General features: G+C 34.8%; 6 protein-coding genes and 1 pseudogene across 7 annotated transcripts; 2 read left to right on the top strand and 5 right to left on the bottom strand.

Annotated features, from left to right (window-relative positions):
* Positions 1-5547: 5547 nt before the first annotated feature.
* Positions 5548-7445, bottom strand: LOC104737870 (protein MAINTENANCE OF PSII UNDER HIGH LIGHT 1-like). The gene is made up of 3 exons (XM_087482151.1): positions 7150-7445; positions 6762-6899; positions 5548-6087 (listed from the first exon to the last, which is right to left on the bottom strand). The coding sequence occupies exons 1-3, from the start codon at positions 7360-7362 to the stop codon at positions 5698-5700; spliced, it is 741 nt and encodes a 246-aa protein (XP_087338277.1). The 5' UTR covers positions 7363-7445; the 3' UTR covers positions 5548-5697.
* A 2505-nt stretch (positions 7446-9950) lies between these two features.
* Positions 9951-10655, top strand: LOC104734717 (putative RING-H2 finger protein ATL69 pseudogene; annotated as a pseudogene).
* Positions 10656-11381: 726 nt separating this feature from the next.
* On the bottom strand, positions 11382-13289 carry LOC104737871 (WAT1-related protein At5g07050-like). Its single transcript, XM_087482152.1, has 7 exons — positions 13081-13289; positions 12908-12970; positions 12674-12790; positions 12310-12562; positions 12004-12165; positions 11764-11915; positions 11382-11665 (listed from the first exon to the last, which is right to left on the bottom strand). Exons 1-7 carry the CDS (start codon positions 13287-13289, stop codon positions 11422-11424), a joined length of 1200 nt encoding a protein of 399 aa, XP_087338278.1. The 3' UTR covers positions 11382-11421.
* A 1127-nt stretch (positions 13290-14416) lies between these two features.
* On the bottom strand, positions 14417-16387 carry LOC104737872 (zinc finger CCCH domain-containing protein 53-like). The gene is made up of 6 exons (XM_087482369.1): positions 16349-16387; positions 16239-16253; positions 15990-16132; positions 15550-15820; positions 15093-15319; positions 14417-15014 (listed from the first exon to the last, which is right to left on the bottom strand). The coding sequence occupies exons 1-6, from the start codon at positions 16385-16387 to the stop codon at positions 14417-14419; spliced, it is 1293 nt and encodes a 430-aa protein (XP_087338495.1).
* On the bottom strand, positions 16283-19221 carry LOC104734718 (uncharacterized). The gene is made up of 6 exons (XM_010454351.3): positions 18336-19221; positions 17803-17875; positions 17610-17703; positions 17230-17370; positions 17077-17134; positions 16283-16987 (listed from the first exon to the last, which is right to left on the bottom strand). Exons 1-6 carry the CDS (start codon positions 18366-18368, stop codon positions 16499-16501), a joined length of 888 nt encoding a protein of 295 aa, XP_010452653.1. The 5' UTR covers positions 18369-19221; the 3' UTR covers positions 16283-16498.
* A 24-nt stretch (positions 19222-19245) lies between these two features.
* Positions 19246-20941, bottom strand: LOC104734719 (CBL-interacting serine/threonine-protein kinase 2). Its single transcript, XM_010454352.3, has one exon. The coding sequence runs from the start codon at positions 20939-20941 to the stop codon at positions 19571-19573; it is 1371 nt and encodes a 456-aa protein (XP_010452654.1). The 3' UTR covers positions 19246-19570.
* A 2318-nt stretch (positions 20942-23259) lies between these two features.
* Positions 23260-25023, top strand: LOC104734720 (spermidine sinapoyl-CoA acyltransferase-like). Of its 2 annotated transcripts, none has more exons than XM_087482698.1 (2): positions 23260-23987; positions 24200-25023. In XM_087482698.1, exons 1-2 carry the CDS (start codon positions 23363-23365, stop codon positions 24904-24906), a joined length of 1332 nt encoding a protein of 443 aa, XP_087338824.1. In that variant the 5' UTR covers positions 23260-23362; the 3' UTR covers positions 24907-25023. The 2 variants fall into 2 exon arrangements, with proteins under 2 accessions (XP_087338824.1, XP_010452655.3); XM_010454353.3 differs by having other exon boundaries at positions 23262-23987; positions 24203-25023.
* Positions 25024-25890: the final 867 nt, after the last annotated feature.

Raw genomic sequence — 25890 nt, forward strand, 5'->3', positions numbered from 1 at the left:
ATAATTTTGATATTAGTTTAAAGATATTGATTGGATTTAGTTTTGAAGTTGTTATATTTTGGGATTTAGAATAGTTTTGTAAATAAAAAAATACATTCTATTTGATTACTAATTTATTTAAATTATGTAGGTTATTCTTATAATTTTGATATTAGTTTAAAGATTTTGATTGGATTTACTTTTAAATTTGTTATATTTTGGGATTTAGAATAGTTTTGTAAATTTTTAAAAATACATTTAACTTGAATGCTAATTTATTTAAATTATGTAGATTTTTCTTATAATTTTGATATTAGTTTAAAGATTTTGATTGGATTCAATTTATTTATTTGTTGATTACTATTTTATTAAATTGTGTAGGTCTTATGGAGGAAGTGAAGCAAGAAAACCTCAAGATTAAGGAACAATTTATCCATATGCAAACAACACTCTCCCAACTTCAAAGTTTCATTTCCTCCTAATTTACTGGACAATTCATTCCTCCTAATCCTAGCTAATTTGTTTTTTTTTTCTAAACTATTTTAAATTTACGAAATTTTTTATTTAGTTGGATATTATTTTGTATGGGGGTGTATATATTTTTTATTAGGATATTTTCAACTATATAGGATGTATATAGTTGGATAAAAATTTATTTTCAGCCTTTTGATATATTGTTATTTTATTTATTATTGAAAATTTTCTATTTTTATTTATATTTTTTAGATTTTTATATTTTTATTTATAATTTTGTAATTTATATAGAAGATCACTCGGAAACTCCGTTGTCATCAGAAAGTCCTCGGAAACAAGATCTTTTGGAAATCTCTCGGAAAACTTATCTCTTGGAAATCCCTTGAAAACATGAAGCCCTTGGAATTTCGTTGGAAATCTGGACTCTTGGAAATTTGTTGGAAAGTAAGTGCCCTTGAAAATCTCTCGGTAATTTAGCGTCCTTGGAAATCCCTTGGAAATAATTCACCCTTGGAAATCTGTCGGAAATTTCCGACGGATTTCAGACGATTTCTGATTTCCGACAAGTAGTTTCCGAGGACTTTTTATTCTCGGTAAATCGTTGGAAAATGCCGTTTCCGAAGGTTTACCGACGATTCTCTCTGTCGAAAATTGGCTGTTTTCTTGTAATAACATTTAACTCATTTTCTGTAAAACTGATTAAAAATCTGTTTTTTATAAATATATATTGTTATTTATATATATATATATATATTGTCATTTTATATCAACAACAGAAACTTCCAAACTTTATCAAGCGATAATTGGAAATTCCATGATTTTCTTAATAATAAAATATATCTTATTTGAGTTAAATTTGAGTTAGATACCAAAAAATATGTAAATATTATATATTAAAACATATTTTGGTCGGAAATTGGATAATCTTGAATTTTGAATTCTTATACAATCACACCTAATCACATGATAAAGTAAAACATGAATTTTTTTCTTTAACGTCCTCTATACTTTTATAATGTTTAAAGTACCTTAATTCAATTTTACAACAAACAGTTGTATATTCAGTGCTGTGTTTCAATCTGAATGATGAAACCGACGACAAAACTACCATGAATGATTATTACATTTGAATTCATATACAAGCTCATAGATGTATTTTGTATGATTTAATTATACTATCTCATCTTTGATTTTTTATCTTTTGGTAATTACACAGCTCGTAATCGTGTATGTCAGTATGACTTCGAGCTTTCGGCGAAAAAATCATTTGTAATAAATCGTCGTTCAAAACCACAATACGTGTTACCAGGAGGAGCACAAAGCAGTTAAAGTCAATTTGTATCATTCTAGTTATCAACCTATGTCCATCAATCTCAAGTTATCGACTGAAGAATAATCCATTTTTGGACAAGAGATAAAGTAAATACCCTGACATTGAGGGACCAATTATAGCTACAATACAAAATAATAACTATAGATTTTCAAATTGTCAATAATATAATGGAAAGCACTAGTTAACACAGTGTAATTATGCTTCTCAAGATTTGTCTATAACAATGAATAGTTGAATACAATATATAACCACTTGAACAAGATTTTATGTGATTTTGTATTTATCCTTTCAACATGATATCTGTGCATTCAAAAAAAAAAAAACATGATACCTGTATGTTTGTGGGCTATCGACGACATACATACGAAAGTTCTTTTCCAAAAAAAAATTAAAAAAAAAGAAAAAAAGAGGAAAAGAAGAAGGTTCTTCGTTTATGAAGTTTTTCATCTCCAATTGTTTTGGTCTAAATTTAGCGATTGTGAAGTAAAAGAAAAACAAGAGGCAGATACCAAAGTATATATATAAATATATATTTGGTCGAAATAATTTTATGGATCGGATTTTCTTGGTGGTAAATTTGAACCAGATCAAAATGAAACTAATTAAGAAGGTATATAAAAATTTAGCATCTATGATTTTATAAATTTGTCTTTGTATTCTTCAGCTTTAATCTTATCTTGTTAATTAACTAAACAATTTCTTCAGAAAATGATAGTATATTACTATATTATGTCTTTGATGGTTGTGATTTCACTTTAAAAAAGATTCTCAGTTTGGAGTTGAAGATTCACAAAAGAAGAATAACAATACTGATCGATCTGTTCTTAGTTTCTTCTTTGGAGTTGAAGATTCTCAAAAGAAGAATAAAACTCTTCTAGGCTTTCAAAGCACACTCCCATAGTCCCATGTTTATGAAATGACCACGTTCACTTCAAAGCACACTCCCATAGTCCCATGTTTAGGCGAGTACCCCACACCTCTCTTTCCTCTTAGGACATTATTCATTTATAAATACATAAATATAATCAATATTAAATAATACGTAAAATAAATTGATTGTATACATGATTTTTTTTTTGGATTTTCAAAAATACCCCATAAAATAATATTTTTGAAAAAATATTATTTTATGGTGTTTATATTAAAAAATATCTCTTTTCTATGTTATTTTTCAAAAGTATTATTTTATGGTGTTTATTTTAAAAAATACTTATTTTCAATATATAAAATAATTAAATTTTAAACCATAAACCCTAAATACTAAACTCTACTCTCTAAAAGCTATACTCTATATATAGAATTGAGAACTAAAACCAAACTGAGAGCTCAAACCAAAAAAAAATTTAAAAATAATTTAACATATTGTAATTATGTAAAAAAAAGATAAAAATGAAAACGTTAAAAAATGATATTTTTAAAAAAAAGTATCTCAACAAAAATATCTATAAAATATTCTCATTTTTCTTTCATAAACTATAGTTTTAAATCGAAAACATATAGTATTCGTAAATTTAACATAATACTTTTTCATGCTTATATATTATCCTAGATTAAGTTAGTTCAATAATATTAAATATTCAGTATTTATCATTTAAGTTTTGAACAATTAAATTATTATTTTGGAAAAAGACTTTGGATTCCAATATGTCACGAGACTTTTGGGCGTAGCATATTATTAAATTAGTCTTCTGCTGCTCTCCCCAGTTCCCACATCCAAAAACTCATAAAAACTAAGATTTCCTTTTTTGATATGTACTATTTGAATTTTAAATGTTTATGATATTGCATCCTTGAAACGAAAATTGGAATTTAAAGTTAACTTACTATTGTCTGATTGCCTCTTACCAAACAATACTTTTCTAAACAGATATAATTGTATTAAACTACTATTTATACTTAATAGTATCCCCAAGTACCAATATTATCCGGATAAGATTGCCCTGACTCCTAACTCATCATATTCTTGTTGAGTCATCCTACCATACTAAATTATAGTACAACATATACTTAAAATTAATAAATAATTTATCGAGCAACTAAGATATATATACATATATATATATATATATATCATTAAAAAAATTATTAAGTCTGAAAATATAAAGACGTCTCAGTGTACTAAAATATTCTTCTAAAATTTTACAAATTCTGATTTGTTATAAGATATTACACCCTGTTAATTTATACCGCTACATGCGTTTCCAATTTCTTTTTACACTAGTGAGTAGTGAAGTACAATTGTATAATTAGAATTTAGAAGAAACATGATGTCATGGTCTCGTTCGACTTTTTTATTACGCAATAATTTTTTTCTTTTAAATATATAGTAGTATATAAACTATTGCTCTATTTGTCATGTATATCGACATGCCGTTAAATGGTATGTTCATTGTTCAAAACAAAAACAAAAAAGATCAATAGGTAGTCAACTCTATATGGAACAGAAGATGATATATATCGACATGCCGTAAAAGGCGCAATCGGATGTATTTTTAGGCAAAGTATAGCCTACGTTAATTTGCTTTCTTTATCCTATTTTATATTATTCTCCTTTATTTATAATAAGTCGACAAAGCATCCAAAAATAAAATAAAAGTGTCGACTGATATATATAGAAAACCAATGTGAGTGACTTTTTATCTGTCTTCCTTTTTTTAACAAATTGAGTGACCTGCGGTCCACTTTAATGGTGAAAGCAACGTATCTTTCGATTATGCCTCTTAAAAAAAAAAGGATTATGCCTCTTAAAAAAAAGGGAACCAAATCTCTTTTATTCAAAAGATGCGTGCCGTGATTATTTCCCTCGTGTTTATCGAGTTAAAAGATAGAGATGAGATGACGGAGAAACGTAAGTTGAACACTGTTCTCTCATTCAAACAAGTAAGGTATCTAAAACAAAGAGATTACATATTGTACAAATCTTTCATAAAAATCGTTTGAACTTGATATTTTAAGTGATTTGTGTGAAATTTACAAATCTTATGTTATTCAATTATGAATTTTAAAAAGTATATTAAAATTCACTGTTATTGAACTGATGATTTAAAAATCTACTTTAAAATCTATTGTTATTGAACTGATTATTTAAAAATCTACTTTAAAATCCACAGTTATTCAAAACAATTTTGTGGATTTGAATTTTAATGTTTTTTTAGGATTCTGGAGGATTTGAGAGGATTTGTTTAGTTAAAAATACAGAAATCTAAATCTCATGGTTTTAGGTGGGATTTGAAAGAATTTTACAGAAAAGCATATCAACTTTCCTAAAATCTATTAAAATTCTAAATTTCCTAAATCCCATCAAATTCTCCAAAATCATAGTTTGAATACACCCCCTTAATGCTTGGACTTTTTGTACTGGGATACCTCAATAATTGGTTTCAAGCTCTTACAGTACAAAAGGGAGATAGATATAGTGGAATCAAAAGTCTTCAAGAAGAGTTGAAGGCTATTGATAATGAAGATAAGTCTTACGAGTCTTTTTGGCTTTGGGAGAGTTAGGACTTAGGAGACATCTATACAGTTTCTAGGATCTTGATTGCAGTATAAGATCAAGATAACAAAGAAACGTTTCTCAACCTCCACAACTATAGTCGAGATCTCTTGGCTCGTCCAACATACAGAGAGACAGAGCCGTATATATACCGTTTAATGCCTTTGTAATACATCCATATGGTGTAAACTCAGACATAGTTAATTAAGTTAGAAGAGAAACAACATCTTTTCGTATACGGTAAAAAAAAAAAGCAAGGCCGGAACTATAGCAAAAAGATTAGGATTTTAAATTTGATTAAATCACCAACTCATAGAGAAGAGTGTATACAAATGTATCCGAATATTAACAGAATGCATGATATTGGTCTATGCTTCATCTCATCTTTACACAACATATATAATCCTATGCTAGCCCCCTAAGAGGCACTACTTGTTGGAACAGAAGACGCCTCCGGCTGAGCCTCACTGGCCATAGTTTCCGGCAGTGAGGGTTCTTGCTGAGTCACCGGTGGAGTTTCTGGTAGTGAGGTTTCTTGCTCGGCCACTGGCGGAGCATCTGTGACGGAGGGGGCAAGAATTTCTGAAGTCTTGAACTTGTTGATGTAGTAGCTAAGAGACGGACCACTGTAATCCACTGGTTTTGGTCGAGACGGGGGCTCTTTGCCGACTTGGAGGAGTATAGAGGAAGCTGAAGCGATTGCGATAAGGGCAATGCCTGCTACGATTGCTGCTGTGTTCTCAGCCCCATCAGATGAAGATCCTGCAGTACCTGAGCTTATCGCGCTCTCTGCAACATATACTGCAGGCTAAAGTGACAAGAAAAGCTAATTCTTCAGCAAAAAGCAATACAATTCAGCCAAGAAGAAAAGAGTCAACAGAATTAGATCAAGAATCCCATCTTAAGAAGATGCAGGATTTGCATAACATATTTTGTCGCAAGCTAACACATCTTCTGTGGAAGTGGAGATCGATGACAGAATAATGAAGCAAATACAAAGAAAACCCAAAAAATAATATATATCAAAGGAGACCAAATATAACACCAAACTGATAAGATCAAGAAGCATAATTTTCTTTCTTATCCTTGATTCAGCAATTGCAGTGAAGAACCTAAGATCAAACTCAAAGAAAGAGCCAAATGTATCTTGCAAATTAGTAGAAGAGATTTCCAAAAGGCTCACAAAACAAGCTAACTGGTCAAAGACCCCTAAATCTCTTGTTGTTGTTATGCATCCACTACATTCTAATGCATATCACATAAACATAACAACAGTTTCCTCATCAAAGTTTGAAGCTAAATTCTCTCAATTGAAAACCTATATAGCTATATATCCATCCAAACTCTAATCAGTTTTTGGATGAGTCTTACTGTTTCCCTAACATGTACTAAAAGTCTGAAACTTACTAGGAAATACAGATAACCTCCCTCCTAAAACAGTGGGGATAGATAGATAGATGGGAGAATGAAAGAGGTACCAACCTCAATAGAGTAAACATTAGTCTGACCAGCAGTATCTTTCTCAACATAGCCAGTCCAACCACGAGGCTTCCGAGGTGGGAATGTTCCCACCACTTTAGTCTTCTCTCCAGCTAACCATTCCATACTCACAGTTCCAACCTGTTGTGTGTTTCAGCCACCAAACCCCCCATCAATAACATCACTTCAATTGTAAAAAGGAACCCACTTTTGTAATAACTTCAATTCATAAACACCAATTCTATTGAAGGTTTCACTAAGTAACCATTCTTGGAGACTTAAATACTAAAATCTTATAAGAAAAGTCTGACTCTTTGTAAGAACCCAATAGCAAAGAACGAAGCAGATACAGATTCAAAGCTTCTTGTTAAAAGAGAAGGGATTGAGTTACCTCTTTCTCGGGAGCACATTCTTCGGCATTACAATCAGCATCATCAGAAGAAGCTCTGACGACGGAGACGAGAAGTTTCCGTCCGCCGGACTTTGAATTGAGGAATCTGACAAGAGGTTTGGGCGATGCAAAGACGTAGCCGTTTGGGGATAGCAAAACGTTCGACATGGTTTGATCAGAGTTACGAATCTTCATAATACACAAATTTTTCATTCTTGAAAAAGATTAGGTTGGAATGGAAATGGTTTTGGTATTTGATAGAGTGTATATAGTGGCATGTTTGATTTTATGTGGTTGGGTTTTAGGGTGATAAAGCTATACTCTATTAGTGTTTAATGTTGTTTTTTTTGGTTTCTAGTTGCAAACATTTGAAGCTAATACATTGCAGAAATTTTGACTTATTAAAAAATGTTTTTGTCTTGGTTTAGGTCTTCGCAGGAACATCTTTTTTTTGTTGGACTGTCTATAAGAAGTAAGAACAGTAATAATTGTTAGAGCATATACCTAAAACATTATCCTTAACCTAATTGCCCGATCCGTTGGGAAAGACGTATTTTCAGCATACAGCAATCACCGGTTTGGAACAACCAATTTCAACCGTACATCTAGCTCTTCAAGATTTTGTTCCGTCTCTTCCTTTCCTCAGTCCTGCCTTCGAGAGTTGGACCTTCAACAACGTTACACTGTACATGAGATAAAAGCAGTTGCAGAGTTCTAAAGTTTTGTTTATTTATTTAGTTGCTAGTTGCTACCTTTCTAAACTCTGTACATTTTGACTTATGTGATCTTAGAATGATTTTTGGGGAGTGTATTCTCAGTGTCTCTTTAGAGGGAAAAAATCTAAGATATTGATCCGAATCTTTTCCATAATTTATTTAATTCTCTTAACCATACCGTATTTTCGAAGAGAATATTCTCCCAATTCAAGCCGAGATATTATCTCAAATTATATACATATTTCTTTTTCTGAATAAAACAAGTGGGTTATGCAGAAAAAACACTTTAGAAAGAGTGACTGTGATTGTCAATCACTATAACCACTTCAGAACCATCTAAAATAGAGAATTGTTTCTCTTGTTTCTTGCAGAAGCTCCAATAATGCAGACCGGTTAAAACTTCGGTGCTGGTTTAGTTATTACACCTTATTTTGTAAGCATGCCATTATTACTCTTTTCTTTTTGTTTGTAAAAACTGGTGTCGGCCAATAATGTAATTTATTCGTCTGTTTCTTTACTCTTCCGATAGTGCAGAAGTTACTTTTCTTGAGATTTCCACTACTTCTGTGGGGTATAAGCTATTGATGGGCAGCGTATAATAAGGAAAAATATACTTGTCTCCCACATGATATATAAAATAGAACATGGTTAGTGTATTTTGTGATGAACTTTTGACAAAATAGAACATGGTTAGTGTATTTTGTGATTATTCTTTTTAAAAAAGTATTTATCTATTCAACAAAATGTGTTTATACAAAGATTGGGCTGATCACAAAAGGGCCCAAAATCGTATGTGATACGGTTCGGTTATTCGATTGCCACTCCGTTCACTTCATGACTCACGCTCCTTCAATATAGAATCTGATGAAGAACACGTACGCACATATGTATATGAACAAGCTGACAAGGTAAAATTAATATAAGACCTGAATGATAATGTGACTCGAAGTGCAATACCGATTTGATTGTATGAGATATTAGATTCAGAAGTGGTACTATACTGGATATAACATTATGAATGATATATAACTAGATTTAGCCTATTTAGATCTTTCACCGACAAAAATAAAATAAATAACTAGATTTGTAATCAAATAACCGTTTGAAAGTAATTTGACAAAAAAAAAAACAAAAAAATCTAGCTTAAAAATGTGATTATGAAATATCTTGGAATGCGATTCACATTTTTCCTCAATAAAGAAGAAGAAAAGAAGTGATTATGTGAAATCCCGCAAAAAAAAAAAAAAAAAAAGAACTGATTCCACAATTTCTTAATGAGGCCACAGTTTTTCACAAAAACATGAATCATTAACCTTTTTGTAAAAAGCCTTGCTCCCTTTTCTGAAAGGGGTAATGGGTGAATCAATTAAGGTGAAGGACCGGGTCCGGAAGACAAATATAGAGGCAAGTAAATGATTTCGCTTATCTAGATCTTTCGTAATGGGTTTGCTTTTGGCCCTTGACAAAATAGTTTATTTGATGCCTAAATGAAGGCCAAGAAGAAACATTTCAGTTAACATTTACTTCTAAATCTTTATATTTTGCAACTGAAGCGGTCAATGAAACTCTTGCAGTAGTTTTGTAGATTAAAGAGATTATACGTGGCCACTTTCAACTTGTTTTAGTGAAAGAGCTTTGGCTAATTAAGGTGGATTATTGTATAGTAAAAAAATAAAACTACTCTTTTCTTTCGTGTTAAGAACTTCAAGATCTAATTGATAAGATAAATTTACAATTGAATTAGTAGTGATCGTCGCTTGAAATTCGTACACACACCAAAAGATATGTACAGCCATGTCTATTTAATAAAAATGGTTGTACAATTGAATAGTTAAACACTAACTTCAAGGACTACTACTAGTACTAGTTTATTTTGTCGGTTTCCGCGCTAAAATATTAAAACCTTCAAATAGAATCTCTAAAAAAATAATCAAGAGTCAATGGTCCATTATAATTAATACAAGAAGATGGAAAGATTTTGGAAGGGTATTACATAATTACATAACCAATTTATAATATACATGTGTGAGAAAAATTAATATTGTGCAGGACCATTTAATTGCTTTCCCGCGGACTACGTCAAACTTGTCCCCTTCTACTACAAACTGATCTCTTCTTCTTATTCCACATTTTGATCTACTCTCTCTCTAGCTCGCACTCTCTTAACTTTCCAAATATATGTCTCCGATAAGTCCTCCGGCCAGTGGGGTTGGGCTAGGCTATGGCATCGCCATTGCCGTAAGCATCTTGGTTCTCATTTCCTTTATAATGCTGGCCTCGTACATCTGCATAAGGTCAAAATCTACAGGAAGAGATGAAGCTATGACGAGTGACGGAGTTCTTGAATGGCCGTCGCCCGCGGCTGTGGTGAAACTTGGTCTAGACCGGCCGGTGATAGAGTCATATCCAAGGATCGTGTTGGGAGATAGCCAGAGATTACCGAGGCCCAACAACGGCCCATGTTCGATATGTTTATGTGATTACGAGGCTAGAGAACCGGTTCGGTGTATACCGGAATGTAACCACTGCTTCCACACTGATTGTGTTGATGAGTGGCTCCGGACTAGTGCTACGTGTCCTCTTTGTAGGAACTCACCGGCTCCGTCTAGGCTAGCCACGCCTTTGTCCGATTTGGTCCCACTTGCCTTTCAAATCAGGTGAAGGGTTGGTTAATTAATCACTTTTTCTTGTTTAGCTCCCTCCTTTATGTTTCGAGATTTGATGAAATTAATTTAAAATTTGTTATACTTAAATTTGAATTTGAAAGCTCAATAAAATTCGTAAATGATCTAACGCTTTTGTGAAAATAAATAACTTAGGATTGTTATTTTGTTGCATGAGTTTGCTGCGATTGTGACTCATCATGATCAGCCTTTGGATCTACATTTAGCTCACTCAACTTGAAATCTGTACATTTACGAGGCTAATCACATATTTGTACAGATTTCTGTGCTTTGATATTGGGATCTCCACTTTAATTTTGGGAATAAGGGTTTAATTTCCTCTTTTTTTATATATTTTTCATTCTACGCAAGTGAAATATAGCAAATTAGCAATATATATACAACTTATTTATTATATACTATCACATTCCAATAAAAATAATTCTGAAGAGAAATTGAATATTTATATTTATTAATTTTTTTCGTTTTTTATGTCGTTAAATTTACTTTGCACATGCTTCAAAAATAGTTTTAAAAAGTGGATTACTCTGTTCCTTACATTGGATGCTCTCAAGGACGAACCAGCCCAAATAATAAGTATAGTGTCATTTACGAGCAGTAAAGCGATAATTGATACGTATTTGGTGAAAATCCTTAATCCTCAATATGGTTGAAAGCCTTCGTATTATTTTTGAAAAGAAGGCGTTAAATTAAGTTGGAGCTCTTTGTTTATAAAAAAAAAAAAAAAAAAAAAAGGAAAAAAAAAGTGGGAGCTCTAAACTCACATCCCTCTCACATATAGGTCAATATAATCAATATTAAAAGACAAAATACTGATTCGGCTTAAGCAGTCTTTAGTTTTATTCTTCTCCTTAAATAGTGCATGCAATAATTCATGGCGCTTGAATAGTCTTCTTCAAAGGTGTTTCCGATAGTGGTACGCTGATCACAATCGTAGAGAGCATAGAGTTATCACCTTCCGAGATTTTCATTTCAGTTCCACTAGCTTCCACATCCTCAGTTACTTTACTGTTCAATTCAGTCTTGGTGGGTTCACATATAGTCACTTGATTCTCCTTTTGCTTTCCCCATAAGACCGCATACAATCCAATTACAATCAGTACTGCACCAATCACCCTGCATGACACAAACAATTGATAAGCCTTTAAGTGAGATATTCATCATAACTATGCATGGAGATCAAGGAGAAAAATAGGCAGAAGTAGAATTTTTACCCTCCAAGGAAGATCTTTTCTGCCAAGACAAAAGAACCCATGACAGCAACGATAACCATCATTAAAGGACTAAAGGCAGTAGCAAACACAGGTCCTCTTTTCTTCATCACTATCCCTTGCACATAGTATGAGATACTCGATGCCACAATCCCCTATTTTTATTTATCAATCTATTAGAATTAGTATATAAAAAATATGATCGAATATATATGAAAATATTAGAGAAGCTAATAATATTACAGAGTAAGCGGCGGCAAGAAGGTTCATGTCCCAACTAATTCTCCAAGCAGAAGGGTTGTGTTCCATCACAAACGTCACTGCTACTGCTTGTATTGTTCCGATGAAGCAAATTAGTGTTGTTAGAGATAGTTGATGCTTCGCGTACGTCTTTAGTATTCTTGCCTAGTCACATAAACCAAAACCAAATTAGAAAAAGAGCGAATATATAATTGTAAAGTTGTTCTTTTGACGTAAACACAAAAAAGCAATACTAAAGAGAGAATCTCGAGTTTTTTACTCAAATTTTCTCTTTATGTGCGTACATACCTGTAGGACGAAGAGGGATGCCCATGCGAGTGTTGCTAAGATGAGGAGGATGGATCCTTTGAGAAAATCCTTATCACTTGAGCTCTTAGACGACGCCGTCTCATTGTCTTCTTGAAGGTGCATATATTTGGTCCAGAACAGCTCAACGATAGGTCCCTTGTAAATTGTCATCACCATCGCTCCGCCCACTGTTACCACCGTTCCGCCTATTTTCGCTTGACACCACAGTTTCTTCACGTCCAACATCTCCATCCTATATATTATCACAATTAGTACGTAGTGTTTTTTAGAATTAAATTATTACCGTTTAAAACCACAATTGTTACGCGCTTAGAAATATAAGTTTGTGAACATATTTACGTACCGAAATAAAACGGCTAAGATAAAGGTCATGGCCGGAAGCATGTTACTCATGGCGCACGAGAACGTGGGCGACGTATATTTCAACCCCATATAGTAGAAGTTTTGGTCGATCACCGGCCTGTAAAATTTGTTTATCGTATAAAATGTTAACTTTCTTTCTTTCTTTGTTTTTTTTTTATTTTTTATTTTTTCCAAAGGAAACGTAGTTAAATAGAGACATTGAATAAGTAACAACCCGAGAAGGCCTAGAATGAATAGTTGCATGAAAATGGTGAACGTTATTTTCGGCTGAGCTTTCCTGTAGAAAATATAAAATCCGGAGTTAGAAACAAATTACAATTTTTATCTTTTATTGGTGAATAAGAAATTAAAGAATGTCATAATGAAGAAAAAAGTGGATATAATTACCTTTCGAAGAAGAAAGCAAAGGGTGCGATAACGGCGGTGGCGATTGCATGGCGGTAGACGACAAGGACATAGTGGCTCATACCGGTGTTGAGGGATATTTTGGTAATTATGTTCATTCCGGCATACCCAAACTGGAGAGATATCATGGCGAGGTAGGGTTTAGAGGTTGTGAGAAAGCTCTCACAGCTACTAAGCTCCTCCATCGACATGATGTTTTAATGTTGTGTTTGAGTAAAAAAACTGTGGTAGTGGTCTTATGTATTTATAGTAAAACGCAACGCAGTAACTACATATAGTTTTCTATTTGTTAAATTATTTCTAGGTTCTTGGTTGACATCACTATCTCACCTCCCCTCTATAGTCATTGGGACTCATATACAGGTCGAATCCCCTTTAAATCATAGATAACCAGTCGAAATACTATGTACACTTCCATTAGGCAAGTTATGAAATTATGAAACGAATCTATCAATATCGATCCGTCCTCGTGATCAATAGCTAATTTACCAAAAAATGAGTTAGGCGAGGAATGGTCTAATAAATCGCTAACTAATGTAGGTATTAAATTTATTTTTCTCTTCTAATCTTCCAAGTACATGATTTTGAGGGACACATAATTGTTACATAAGTTAGAACAATATCATCAAATTTCGACCTACACAACTCAACGTTCAAGGTTCTAGCCAATAAATAATCAAAAACGGACATTTGATTTTAGTAGCTAAAAAGATACCTAGAGTGTGATAATGCACTTTTGCATGATTCGAGAAGAAACAGAGTTGTTTATTGGGGGGAAAAAACGGGGGAAAAGAAATGGTAGGGCAGGGGACACGTGGAAGGTAATGGGAGGGTTTAAGAGGAACATGTAAGGCATCATTGTAGTGACTCTTGAGGTAAGCAAATAAATGACATAGAAGGCATTAAGGTGACATGAAAGTTAAATCTTCGAACTTAGACCATTTGATAAATATAAAATCATCCAAAAGCTAAGTTACCCCTTCACAAAAGTAAATAACTATTTCTAATCAAACGGCTAGAATCACATCTTACAGGAAATTGAGACACGATGTATCAATTTTGAGTGAGTAAGGAGGATGAGTAGAAACGGTTTCGTGTCCTCACAAAGTTGGAGTGTGAAATGATGAATTATTCAAGAAAGGTCCGCTACTGAACATTGATAAATGATTAGTACAAATATAATATAAGTGTATAGACATAAATCAACATGTTGAGATGGCTGGAAGCCTGGAAGTTCTTACGCTTAGTAATAACACTGGACTAGTTCATAACACATAATATTGATATAACATAAGAAAATTCAAGTACTTTTAGAACGTTAAATACTAAGTTTCATGTCACTTGGACAGTGACAAATGGTAAGGTAAGAAGAAGAAGAATCTCCGTTGTTGATCTCACTGTTGCTTGAACCACGATCCTCTTGGGTTGGAGTGGCTGCACCCATTCTCTGCGGGTCCATTGATGGGTAATAAGGTCTGTATTGGTTAGGTGTTGGCGTGTGCATATAGTACTGTTGCATTGGTGGGGGTGGTTGATTCTGCTGCTGAGATATAACGGCTACAGTGCCCTGTTGCTGTTGGTATGAACCACTTTGATCAGGTTTGGGCATCTTAGGTCTTCCCCATGTGAGTTTTAGCCTCTGACCGTTAACAACTAGCCTGTTGGAGAGCTCTTGAATGGCCTTCTCTGCTCCTTCTCGGGTTGTGTATGTGACAAACGCATATCCTTTCTCGGCCAAGACTCTGATAGATTCAATTTCTCCATAAGCATAGAATTGGTTATGTATGTCCTGCTCGAGGATACTCGAGTTAAGTCCACCGTTGTAAAGCGTTTTGATGCTTTCATCCTCTGGTGGTTTCAAAGTGCTCATCTCACCAGCTTTTCCAAGTAACTTCATCGCGACTGGATCATTAACACTGCGAATGTGTACAAGATTTGAGAAGACAACTAAACCGTCTAAACAAAGTCAAGCAATATAGAAGAAAATAGCTTACCCATAATAACGATCTTTGATGTTTTGATGGGATAGCTCTCCTGTTTTGGGCATCTCATGCCGGAATGCACATCCGGCACCTCTGTTACACTCACCAATGGTGTAGAAACTACAAACATGTGGTCGGTTCTTTTTATAGAATGGTGTTGTTCTTTGGAGCTTTGAAATAGTATCATTAGGTGGCATCTTGCCGAATGAAGAAGATTCATAATCCATCCCAGCTCTAGTCTACGTAAGAGAGAGAGAGAGAGAGAGAGAGAGAGAGAGAGAGAGAGAGAGAGAGAGAGAGAGAGAGAGAGAGAGAGAGAATCAAACTAACTTGGATAAGCCACCGTGAGGAAACTAGACTTAGTCATCATCAATCATTCACATAACCTAAGCAAACTCTCAAACCAAGAGCGACGTTGAAGTGTAAAAAAAAAAAAGAAAAAAAAAGAAGAATGAAAACATGGTCATACCTTTTGGTCATGATCCTCAGCAAAGTACTCTCTGTTGACATCGCTCTTAGGGATAGAGTCATGAGTACTGATGTTGAGTGCGGTGTCTCTGACCAGAACTGGAAGACTATAATCAAGATCCAGAAGACAGACTTGGCATACATGTTTCAGTTTGCAGCAAGTCTGACAGATTTCAGTCTTTTTGAATCTAGCATTCCGGCCAGGCTGCCACCTAAAAACCGTGAAAGGGCGTGTACATATCTTGCATTCCTTATCATAATTCGCTCGGGTCTACATATAAACTAACTTCAATCAGAAGTTGAAGGAAAAAAACGTGCAGTGCAAGGTATAATAAATTTGAACCTATATGACTAGCTAGACGAATTAGATAACTAGCTAAACTTAAATTACTCTAGTATACAAAAAGAAAAGAAAGTAAGAGAAGGAAGCGAGAAATCAACATTCGCACGTACGGATTGTCACCGAAGCAAGATTCGCAGGTGATTAGGAAATCGGAGCGTTCCCATTCATCGGCTCCATGATCTCTCACTATTCGGTTAGCAATTATCTTCGATTTCTCGCTATCAATCTTGTCACGGTACTTCTAATAGGGACGACAAAGTCCAAATCGAATTGGGATTTTGCGTCTTAAAGTTCTAAGATATAGCAAAAAAAAAAAAATGTTAATTTAACTTTTTCTTAATTCAAACCTCTAACCTAATGGGCTATTAAATTGGACCCATCAGGGTTAGACTTTTAAGAAATAATAACACTGTTAATTAGACTTACTTAAAGAGAGCTTACAATAATTTCTACATACAAAAAAATGCAGGAAAAGAGCAAGAGACAAAAGATACATTTTTTTCTACATAATCAGACTTGTTAATTATATACTACTCTATTTCAATCCTAGATCATGTTTCCTACTAATACCAACGTCAATAACACTAACGAGGCTGTGGTCTCAGTATCAGCTTTCCTCCTCGTCATAATCTTCTTCGTCTTCGTCTAACCTCTTACTCATATTAGCAAGTTGCACTGGATCGATATTGCCCATATTCGGGATGGACCAACACGGATATTCCTCTCTCTTCGTTTCCCTGGAGGCTGTGATTACTGGCAGCTTTATCTCGACGTCGAGAGATTGTGTGTTCAGATCAAAACCCCGACCCAACCCTGAGTTTGTGTCGTTGTTACCTTCTTCGGGACTTTGCAGCTGTTGCTTTGTCTGGTAAGACCGCTCATCCACATCCTTCTTCTCACTGTCATGTTGTTGCGGTGGTGCATGCATCTTCATTTCGTCTTGAGTAAATGGTGGTGCTACTAATATGGTTGGATCTATCTCCATCTCACGATGATGAAAAAGCTCTCGTTCCGATGTTTTTGCACCTCGTCCACGTCCCCTTCCACGCCCTCTGCCTCTACCCCTTCCACTGGTTCCCGCATGTCCCATCTCATGCTGCAGTGTTCACAAAATATGAAGCATCACATCAAGACACATTCATAAACCAACAAAGAAAGACAATAGTGAGCAGAAGAATCGCTCACCACTTTGGTTTTCTTTAACTCCTCGTCACTATCATTAATTTCATCACCCGGCGGCTTCCTGACCAACCAACCAGAAAAGTGAATCAGCTTGAAACATAGTCTTGAAAAATAAACCAAGAACATGGAACTACGAAATGTTAACAAAGATCAAACCTTCTCTTAGAGATACTGCGGTCATCCATGGCTACATCAGCATGGCCTTGACTGTGACCATGCCCATGGCCATAGTCAGGAACTTTGCTAACAACTTCCCTTAGAAAGTCAAACACGTTGTATCTTTCGACACAGTTTTTTCTGTAGAGAATAAACAAATCAATGAATTGGGATGTGGAATTATAAAAAGTGATGAACACAATGAAGGCTAGAGAAAAATGTAAAGAAATAAAGTTCTGTGACAAAAAACTAGTTACATGCTATAGTAGCTTAGTGACAACAGGTTAGTTGATAGCTATAGCATCTGGAAAATAAAGTAAATTAGAATCGTTTTTGGCAATGAGCAGCGTGCAGTGAGAAGCAATAAGAGATCAACTTACAGGTGAAGTGAGCTGACGGTCTTGGCTCCACGTTGAAGAGTAATTTCATAAGTATGATCACAAAGGTCTTGTAAGAATAATTCCAAAGCTTTTGCTGTAATAAGTAAGTAGATGAAAAGTTAATGAAAAACATTAAACAAGTCCAATACATAGTAGGTAACAATATAGGAGGTAATGTGTGATTCTGACTCACAAACTAAGACAGGAACCGCCAAAGCAATCTTGCCAACATCCTCATCAGCTTGCATTATTTTCTTTATACGAGCCTGAAAATTCGCAGAGATAACAAGGAAGTGAGGGTAAGTATCTCCGAGGCACAAAGCATGATTAAAAAGAAACACTAGGCAGATGGTATTTGTGCACAAACAAGAACACACTACAGAGCATAAAGTCTATCAAAAGCTACTTGAAACGAAATAATTTTAAAGTGATGATGAATTGATTCGAGCGGTTTGCGACAATAAAAACAAAACTCCTCTGCATTCAATAGAGGACCTTGATGATGCATGCCACTAAAATAGACAAAATCCCAAAACACTAACTGGGTCACATATCAAGACATCGAAACAGAGACAAACATACAAACTCAACACAAAAATACGATTTTTTTTTTTTTTTTGGGTCATCAAAATCGTAGCAAAAGTATGAAACTTTGGAACAACCAAATTGATTCAATAAAGCCAAAAGACACGAGATTAAAAACCCAAAAAGAAAAAAAAAACTTACAGCCGGGAAACGAGTGTCGAGCTTCTTCCTCATGATATGTTTGTTGAATCCCAGAGAAAGAGAAGAACGAAACACACAAAAGTACTTGAGATTCGAAATTAAAGAAGGCAAAACCAAATCTTTACTATTTATTTAACATGGAATAATTTTTTTTGTTTGTTTGCATGAAAGGAGTTGGTGGTGGATGGCCACAACATCCACAAAACCAGATCTAACGACGATTTCTTCCTCCTCTCACTCCCGAATTGTTCGTCCGTACAACATCATCCCCCACGATTTAACCATATAATATAAAATCAATTAAAAATAAGATTTATAGAAAAAGACGAAATTACCCTTTTCTCGGATTCAAGCTTAAAAGAAACAAAAAAAACTCAGGGTTTTGTTCAAACTACTCCGTTCGTTAGAGGTTCTGCTTTTGTGTGAACAAAGGAACGAATAAACGTCCGAGTCTTCTTTTGGACAGAGATGATTCTGTCTATGTTTTCAAAGGTTCATATCCCACATGTTGAAAAAAAAAAGACTATGTAAAGGATAAAGAACAAAAATTATCTTTGAAAACCGAGACAAAGTCATCTCTCCGAGAGAAGACTCGGACGTGTTTTATTGTTTCATTAGCCAAAATTGTGCAAGGGAATTGGTGACTAGGGTTTTGGATGAAGGTAATGAGACATTTATATGCAAGCTAGATATACCAAAAGCCATTTTCTTCGTTACTTAGGAAAACGAAACGTCAATTACTCTCAGTCAAACGTCAATCGTTTTATCTTCCTAATCAGTTTTAATGTCTCATTTCTTATATTAATTTTCTATTTTTTATTTACAGCTTTTGTTAGTAAAATTCATAATTGTGATTTATCCCCTTTCTCACCCACTCCGGACAACTAAATCTTACTGCTGCTATTGTATCTCGATCAAATCTTCTGTCATTCATATACGGTAGTACTCAAAGAACACAATACACTTCAAAACTTCACGCCAAGAGCTCAAAGGTATAAAAATAGCTCGTAATTGTTACAACAATCAACTATCTCTACAATTTTTTTTGCTAGGCTATATATGTAAAAAACAATCTCAACTTTTGTCTGTTTTCCTTTCCTCTGCTTTTGTTTGTCACAGCTATCGTTCGTTTGAGGTTTCATTGATGCTGCTTCTGTTTCAGCTGAGGCCGCGAGAGAGTTTCTCGTCTTATTTGTGTTCCTTGTGCTTGCTTCTGTTTTCTATGCAGTTTCGCACTACAATGGTTCTTGCTCTTCTTGTTCATCCTGCGGTAACTGCTCTTCTTTCTTCTCCTTCTCTCCTTGCCAAACCCAAACAATATCTGCCAGAGCAGGCCTAAGATCCTCCTCCACTAGCTTCTGATACTCTATTGTATCCCCATTACATTTCTTCACTTCAACCAGGTGAAACGTAGGCGTCACTTGGAATATCTCTGCATCCATCGTCAAAACTCCTTTCCTTCCTTCTTTTAACCGTTCCAGTTTGAACAAGCCTGCGTCTTGCTTTCTTATCTTCAGCTTAAGGCACTTGGCAACATCCTCTAGCTTAGAAATGATCTCTGAAGCAGGTTTCCGAGATGCGAATCTTGATTCTCTCTTGTCAAACAAGTCCCCGAAAAGTCCTCCCAAATCAAAACCCATAGACAAGGCGATAATATCAAAAGCGTTCAAGTTTGCAAGCTGAGGCGGCTCGTGGCTTTCTCCGTTACCACTTGGACCTGCACCTCCAGCAGCTTCCACTGGATTATTAGCAGCAGCCTCTCTGACTTGTTTCTCCATCTTTCTTTGCTTCAACTGCAAACCTTTTCTGAACCAAGAACTCTCCTTGATTTTGGCAATAGTGATTCTAGTCTCATGGTGAGGGTCCAACATCTTACACAAAAGTCTCTTTACTTCAGGAGCAAACCAGGTGGGACACTTGAAGTCTGCTTTACCTATCTTCCTATACATCTCCATGAGATTAGAGTCATGAAAAGGAAGATAACCAGCCAAAAGCACAAACAAGACAACACCACAAGACCATACATCAGCTTTAGTACCATCATAACCCTTTCGGTTAATAACCTCGGGAGCAACATAAGCAGGTGTACCACAAGTCGTATGCAAAAGACCATCTTGACGCTTGCAATCAGCAAGCGCACTTAAACCAAAATCAGAAATCTTGAGATTGTCATTATCATCCAACAAGAGATTCTCCGGTTTAATGTCACGGTGATAAACTCCACGACTATGGCAAAAATCAACCGCGCTGATAAGCTGGTAAAAATACTTCCAAGCAACGTCTTCTTTAAGTTTGCCTTTTGCAACCTTGTTGAAAAGCTCACCGCCTTTGCAATACTCGATGACAAAGTAAATCCTAGACTTGGTTGCCATAACTTCGTATAACTCAACGACGTTAGGGTGTTTAGCAATCCTCATGACAGAGATCTCTCGCTTGATCTGCTCGCTTAGCCCGACTCTCATAACCTTGTCTTTATCAATCATCTTGATAGCTACACCGTCATTTGTATGATTGCTCCTTCCGTAATACACTTTTGCAAAAGTACCTTGACCCAATAACCTCCCAACCTCGTATCTACTAGTTAATACACTTGGTTTGTTCTCCATCCTAATCTACAAAAACTTCAACTGCTCTGCTACCTCAGAATAAAAATTGTCTAAATGTAGCAACAAAGAAAGATCACGTTTTTGAATGTCAAAACAAAACAAAAAAAACACTTTTTTTTTTTAGTTTTGTTCTCACGGTTGATTGATCCTTAACTACTGGATTTGCAAAACCACAAAGCACAGCAAATGTATCAAGACTCAAAGACTTTTATTAACCACCCACTAGATCAGTATCGATATCTCTCTTGGCTGTAACAAAAAAGATTTGAGAACCCAATTGAAAAGAGAGAAAGGAAGAAGTATGAATATTACCTTTCTCTATATGAGATGAAGCCGAGTTGAGAGACGAATTCGAAACAAGAGAAGAGGAACAAGTTTGGATCTCTCTCTCTCTGCTTTGACCAGTGGACTCAGTTCTGCTCCTCTCTCTGTCTATCAATTTTTTTCGTCTTTTATTTATATTTTTCAGATTCTTATTTTATTTTGTTAATTAAAAAAAAAAAAAGAAAAAAAATCTAATATAAGATTTATTTATAATTTAATAATTGCGTGGAAGGTGACTAGACAGAGGGCATATGTTGCCCGTGGGATTGTCCACCTAATGCGCTATTATGCACCGTTGCGATCGTTTGCTTTTATTTTATTATCCCTTTTTGGTGATTTTATATGATTTTAAAACACTAATAAAGCCTCCTACTTTCTTTTTTTTTTGTCGACGATAAAGCCTTTTTGTTTTGTTTTTTTTTTGTGCCGACGATAAAACCTCCTATTTAATAACGCAGTTGATTGTTAAAACCAATTCGTAAAATCTCTAGGTTTGTCTTGGATTGAGCCTCAAATCATAATTATGAATTGAAGACTTGTACACCTCTCTGCTCGGGAAGATTCAAAATATGATTGTAGCAATTTTTAACTATTTTCTAATATTTTTGACTTATGTTAATTTTTTTTAAAACTATTCATCATATATTTAATATTTATAATTATAAACCATCATTCAAAGTTTAATATTTTTAACTATTTTGTCATAGCATCTCATGTAATTAATTACACACTGTAAATTTATAATTATTATAAAGCTTTTTCTATTATGAATTAGATTTTAAAATAAGCTGTAATGAACTATTTCTTAAGATGACAAAAAAAAATAGAATTATTTTCTTAATAGAGAATTTGTCAGAAATACCCTTTTTGAGACACTCTTTTTAAAAATAAACTTTTATTGAACATTTTCATTTTTTATTTTTTTTACACAATTACAATATATTAAATTAATTTGTATGATTGTTTTTAAGGTTTGAATTTTCTATTTTACATTTAGGGTATAGTTTTAAGTGGGTAGAGTTTAGTATTTGGAATTTAAGATTTATAATTTAGTTATTTTGTATAATAAAAATGGTTATTTTGAAAATGAACAACATGAAATGGTATTTTTGAAAAGTGACGTAGAAAAAGAGGTGTTTTTGAAAATATATCATCTTAATATCTATGAAAATATATATTATTTAAAAGTAACATACAGAACAAATCTTGAAATTTTATTATTAAGGATCACTTTCTACCACATCATAGATTTTAGTCTGTTTCATAACTTTTTCACTACAATTCAAACTTCATTTTATAAAAATAACCACAAAATGAAATTTATAAAAATATAAATCGACAGAAATATGGGTTGATAATGGTGCTAACTAATACAATCATAAAGTGTGGATGGGCCAAATTAGAATGAAATAGAACAAGTCTTTGAGCGAAGCTATATTTATTGAATTACCGTGTACCGACCACTAACTGATGAACATTCTCTTAAGTCACTCTCTATATACATGCATATGTGACCATGTCATAGTAGGTGGCTCCCCATGACTGACTTACTAATCTTGTCTTTATTTTACAGTTTCAAAAGATTTGATGTCGATGTTCTCCAAATAGAAACATAATTTATATAAAATAATGTACATTAAATAAAGCCACTAGGAAATTTTTAGATAGAGCAAATGATGGTGAGTGATGAATACGTGAGGACAAGGCTACCACCACCACAAACCAAAAACGCGTTTACTTCATTCTCTCTCCCCCGCACATCAACGACTTAACGTATCCATCGATGCATTTGACTTACCAGTTACCACGTTACTCTATTTTTACATACACAGCTCCACTTATTGAAGGACTAACTCTTTAGCACTTCCTTCCTATACAGCTATACTTTTTCTTTTCAATATAAAAAGTGCTGAAAGGGATTTATAAAACCAGGTATTTTTTATGTATATTATAAGACTTGACTTTACAGTTTCCATATCTTCAAAGTCATATCTTACCAACTCAGATTTCTAGCTAATATATGTATCCCCTATAACTTACAAATTGTGTACACAAATAGTGCACGTGACAAAGAACCCGAAATTGGGAAGCCAAGGCATGAGTTCATCGAGTCCCTTGACGGTGAAGAGATCGCAAGTGGTTATAGTGAAACCCTCAAATGCGACACCTGATGTCTCTCTTTCTCTCTCAACACTCGACAACGATCCTAACCTGGAATCCCTGGCCAAAACCATCTATGTCTACGCTCCACCATCCTCCAAAGCCGATGTCCACGATCCGGCTTCCCTTTTTCAGCAAGCTCTCGCTCATGCTCTTGTCTATTATTACCCTCTCGCCGGAAAACTTCACCGGGGATCCCATGACCATAGACTAGAGTTGAGGTGCAGTCCTGCGGAGGGAGTCCCCTTTGTTAGGGCGACAGCAGACTGCACTCTCTCTTCCCTCAACTATTTGGAGGACACGGATGCAGACTTATACCAACTCGTACCTTCCGACGTAGCTGTGCGGTCTGGTGGTTACAACCCTCTGGCTCTGCAGATCACTCTGTTTGCATGCGGAGGGATCACTTTTGCAGCGGCTCTCTCTCACTCCTTGTGTGATGGTTTTGGTGCGTCTCAGTTTTTCAAAGCCTTAACTGAGCTCGCAGAAGGAAAGAAACAACCTAGCATCATCCCCGTTTGGGACAGACACTGTCTCACCCCTAACAACTTTAGTGTAACCGGTATATATATTAATTAACTCACTATATCGAAATACAATAATTAGAGGCATTAAAAATCATCTTTAGTTTCAGATCAATATCAGTTGTCAATAAATAGATTGCTCCGTATATTAATTATATATATATATATATATATATATATATATTTTTAAAAATTTATAATGCATGTGAGAGATTTCTAATTAACAATTGTACTTGTACATATATATAAGTAGGGCAAGTGGAGCAGGGACAAGCTCCCAAGCTGGTTAACTTCGAGGAGGCTTGCTCTCCTGTGGCAATTTCTCCCTACACACCAAGCAACGACATGGTATGTGAGATACTCAACGTGACATCGGAAGAGATCACTCAGCTCAAGGAGAAGGTTGAGGGGGAGGTCACAACTCTAGAGATTCTTGCGGCTCACGTCTGGAGATCAAGGTGCAGGGCCTTGAAGTTGAATCTCGATGGGACCTCTCAATTTGGAATGGCCGTGGGTATACGCCGCATCGTGGATCCACCGTTACCGGAAGGCTACTACGGAAATGCATTCGTCATGGCCAATATAGTCATGAAGGTTAGCGAGCTGAATAACTCACCGTTGTCCCATGTTGTGACTCTCATCAAAGAGGCTAAAAGAGCGGCGCTGGAGAAGAGTTACGTGTCGGAGCAGCTAAGAAAGATAGAGAGAAAGTTGAAGATGAAGGTAGCGTGTGAAGGAGGGAACGGTGCGTTATTTCTGCTCACTGATTGGAGGCACCTTGGACTGCTAAACAAAGTTGATTTTGGGTATGGAGGATCGTTGAGCATAATACCTTTGGTGTCTGATATTTGTATTTTCTTGCCGAGGAAGCACGGTGGTGTTAGGGTGCAAATCACATTGCCCAAACCTGCAATGGACAACTTCAAGGAACACATGATTAATACCCTATGCCTCTAGTATATAAAAATGATAAGTGGATGGATAATTCACAATATATTTTTTCTAATTACGAAAAGGAACCGCATGGTTTGTGTTTATTCATTTGCAAAAGTAATGAATATATTTACTGACCAATGATTTAGTGCCACCTCAGCAACAAATCATAGTGCCCGATCTTGGCTCACGTGTTACTTTGTGTTTTTTTTTTTATCGTCACGTGTAACAAAAACAAACAAAAATTTCCCAAAAACAAAGATGCATTAATTTAGGGTTTGAAACTCAGGGCCCTTGGTTAAATCACGAATCCAAATGGGCCTGTACTAACTAACTAAGCCCAATAGTTCTATACGCGATGGTTGGTTTTATTTTATTTTCCCCTTTTCGGTGGTTATATGTGATTTTTAAACGACAGTCTCCTATTTCAGTTTGTTTCATAATTTTTTCCACTAAAACTTTTTTCTTTTTTCACTAAAACTTAATCTTCATTTTATAAAAAGATCTGTAAAGTTCTAAATGTAAAAGAGATTTATAAAAATATACATTTAAGAGTTGAGAATGGTACAAATACGACAATCATAATTGAAGTGTGGATGGCCAAATTATAATCAAAGAAAACAAGTCTGTGAGACAAAGCTATATTTATTGTTGTAGATGCATGGTTTGGCGTCATAGGTTCATCATCATAGAAAGCGATATAACAAGGTGATTGAGGAGATCACTGGGATGCTTTGCACAGGTTGAAATTCAGAAAGAAAGATAACCCAAATGATTACTACAAACACTATTGCATATGGAGAAGACGAGCTGTTCTACATTAAATGGTACAACACATCATTTGAATTACCGTGTCCTGGCCACTAACTGATGATCATTCTCTTAAAAGTCTATCTCTATATATGTATGCATATTTGACCATGTCATCGTACGTGGCTCCTTATGACTGACTAAACAAGCCATTTATTTACTAAACTTGTCTTTATTTTACGGTTTCAAATTTTTTGA

The sequence above is a fragment of the Camelina sativa genome, chromosome 13, assembly GCF_030686135.1.
Source record: "Camelina sativa cultivar CO46 ecotype springtype chromosome 13, ASM3068613v1".
Classification (NCBI taxonomy): Eukaryota; Viridiplantae; Streptophyta; class Magnoliopsida; order Brassicales; family Brassicaceae; genus Camelina; species Camelina sativa.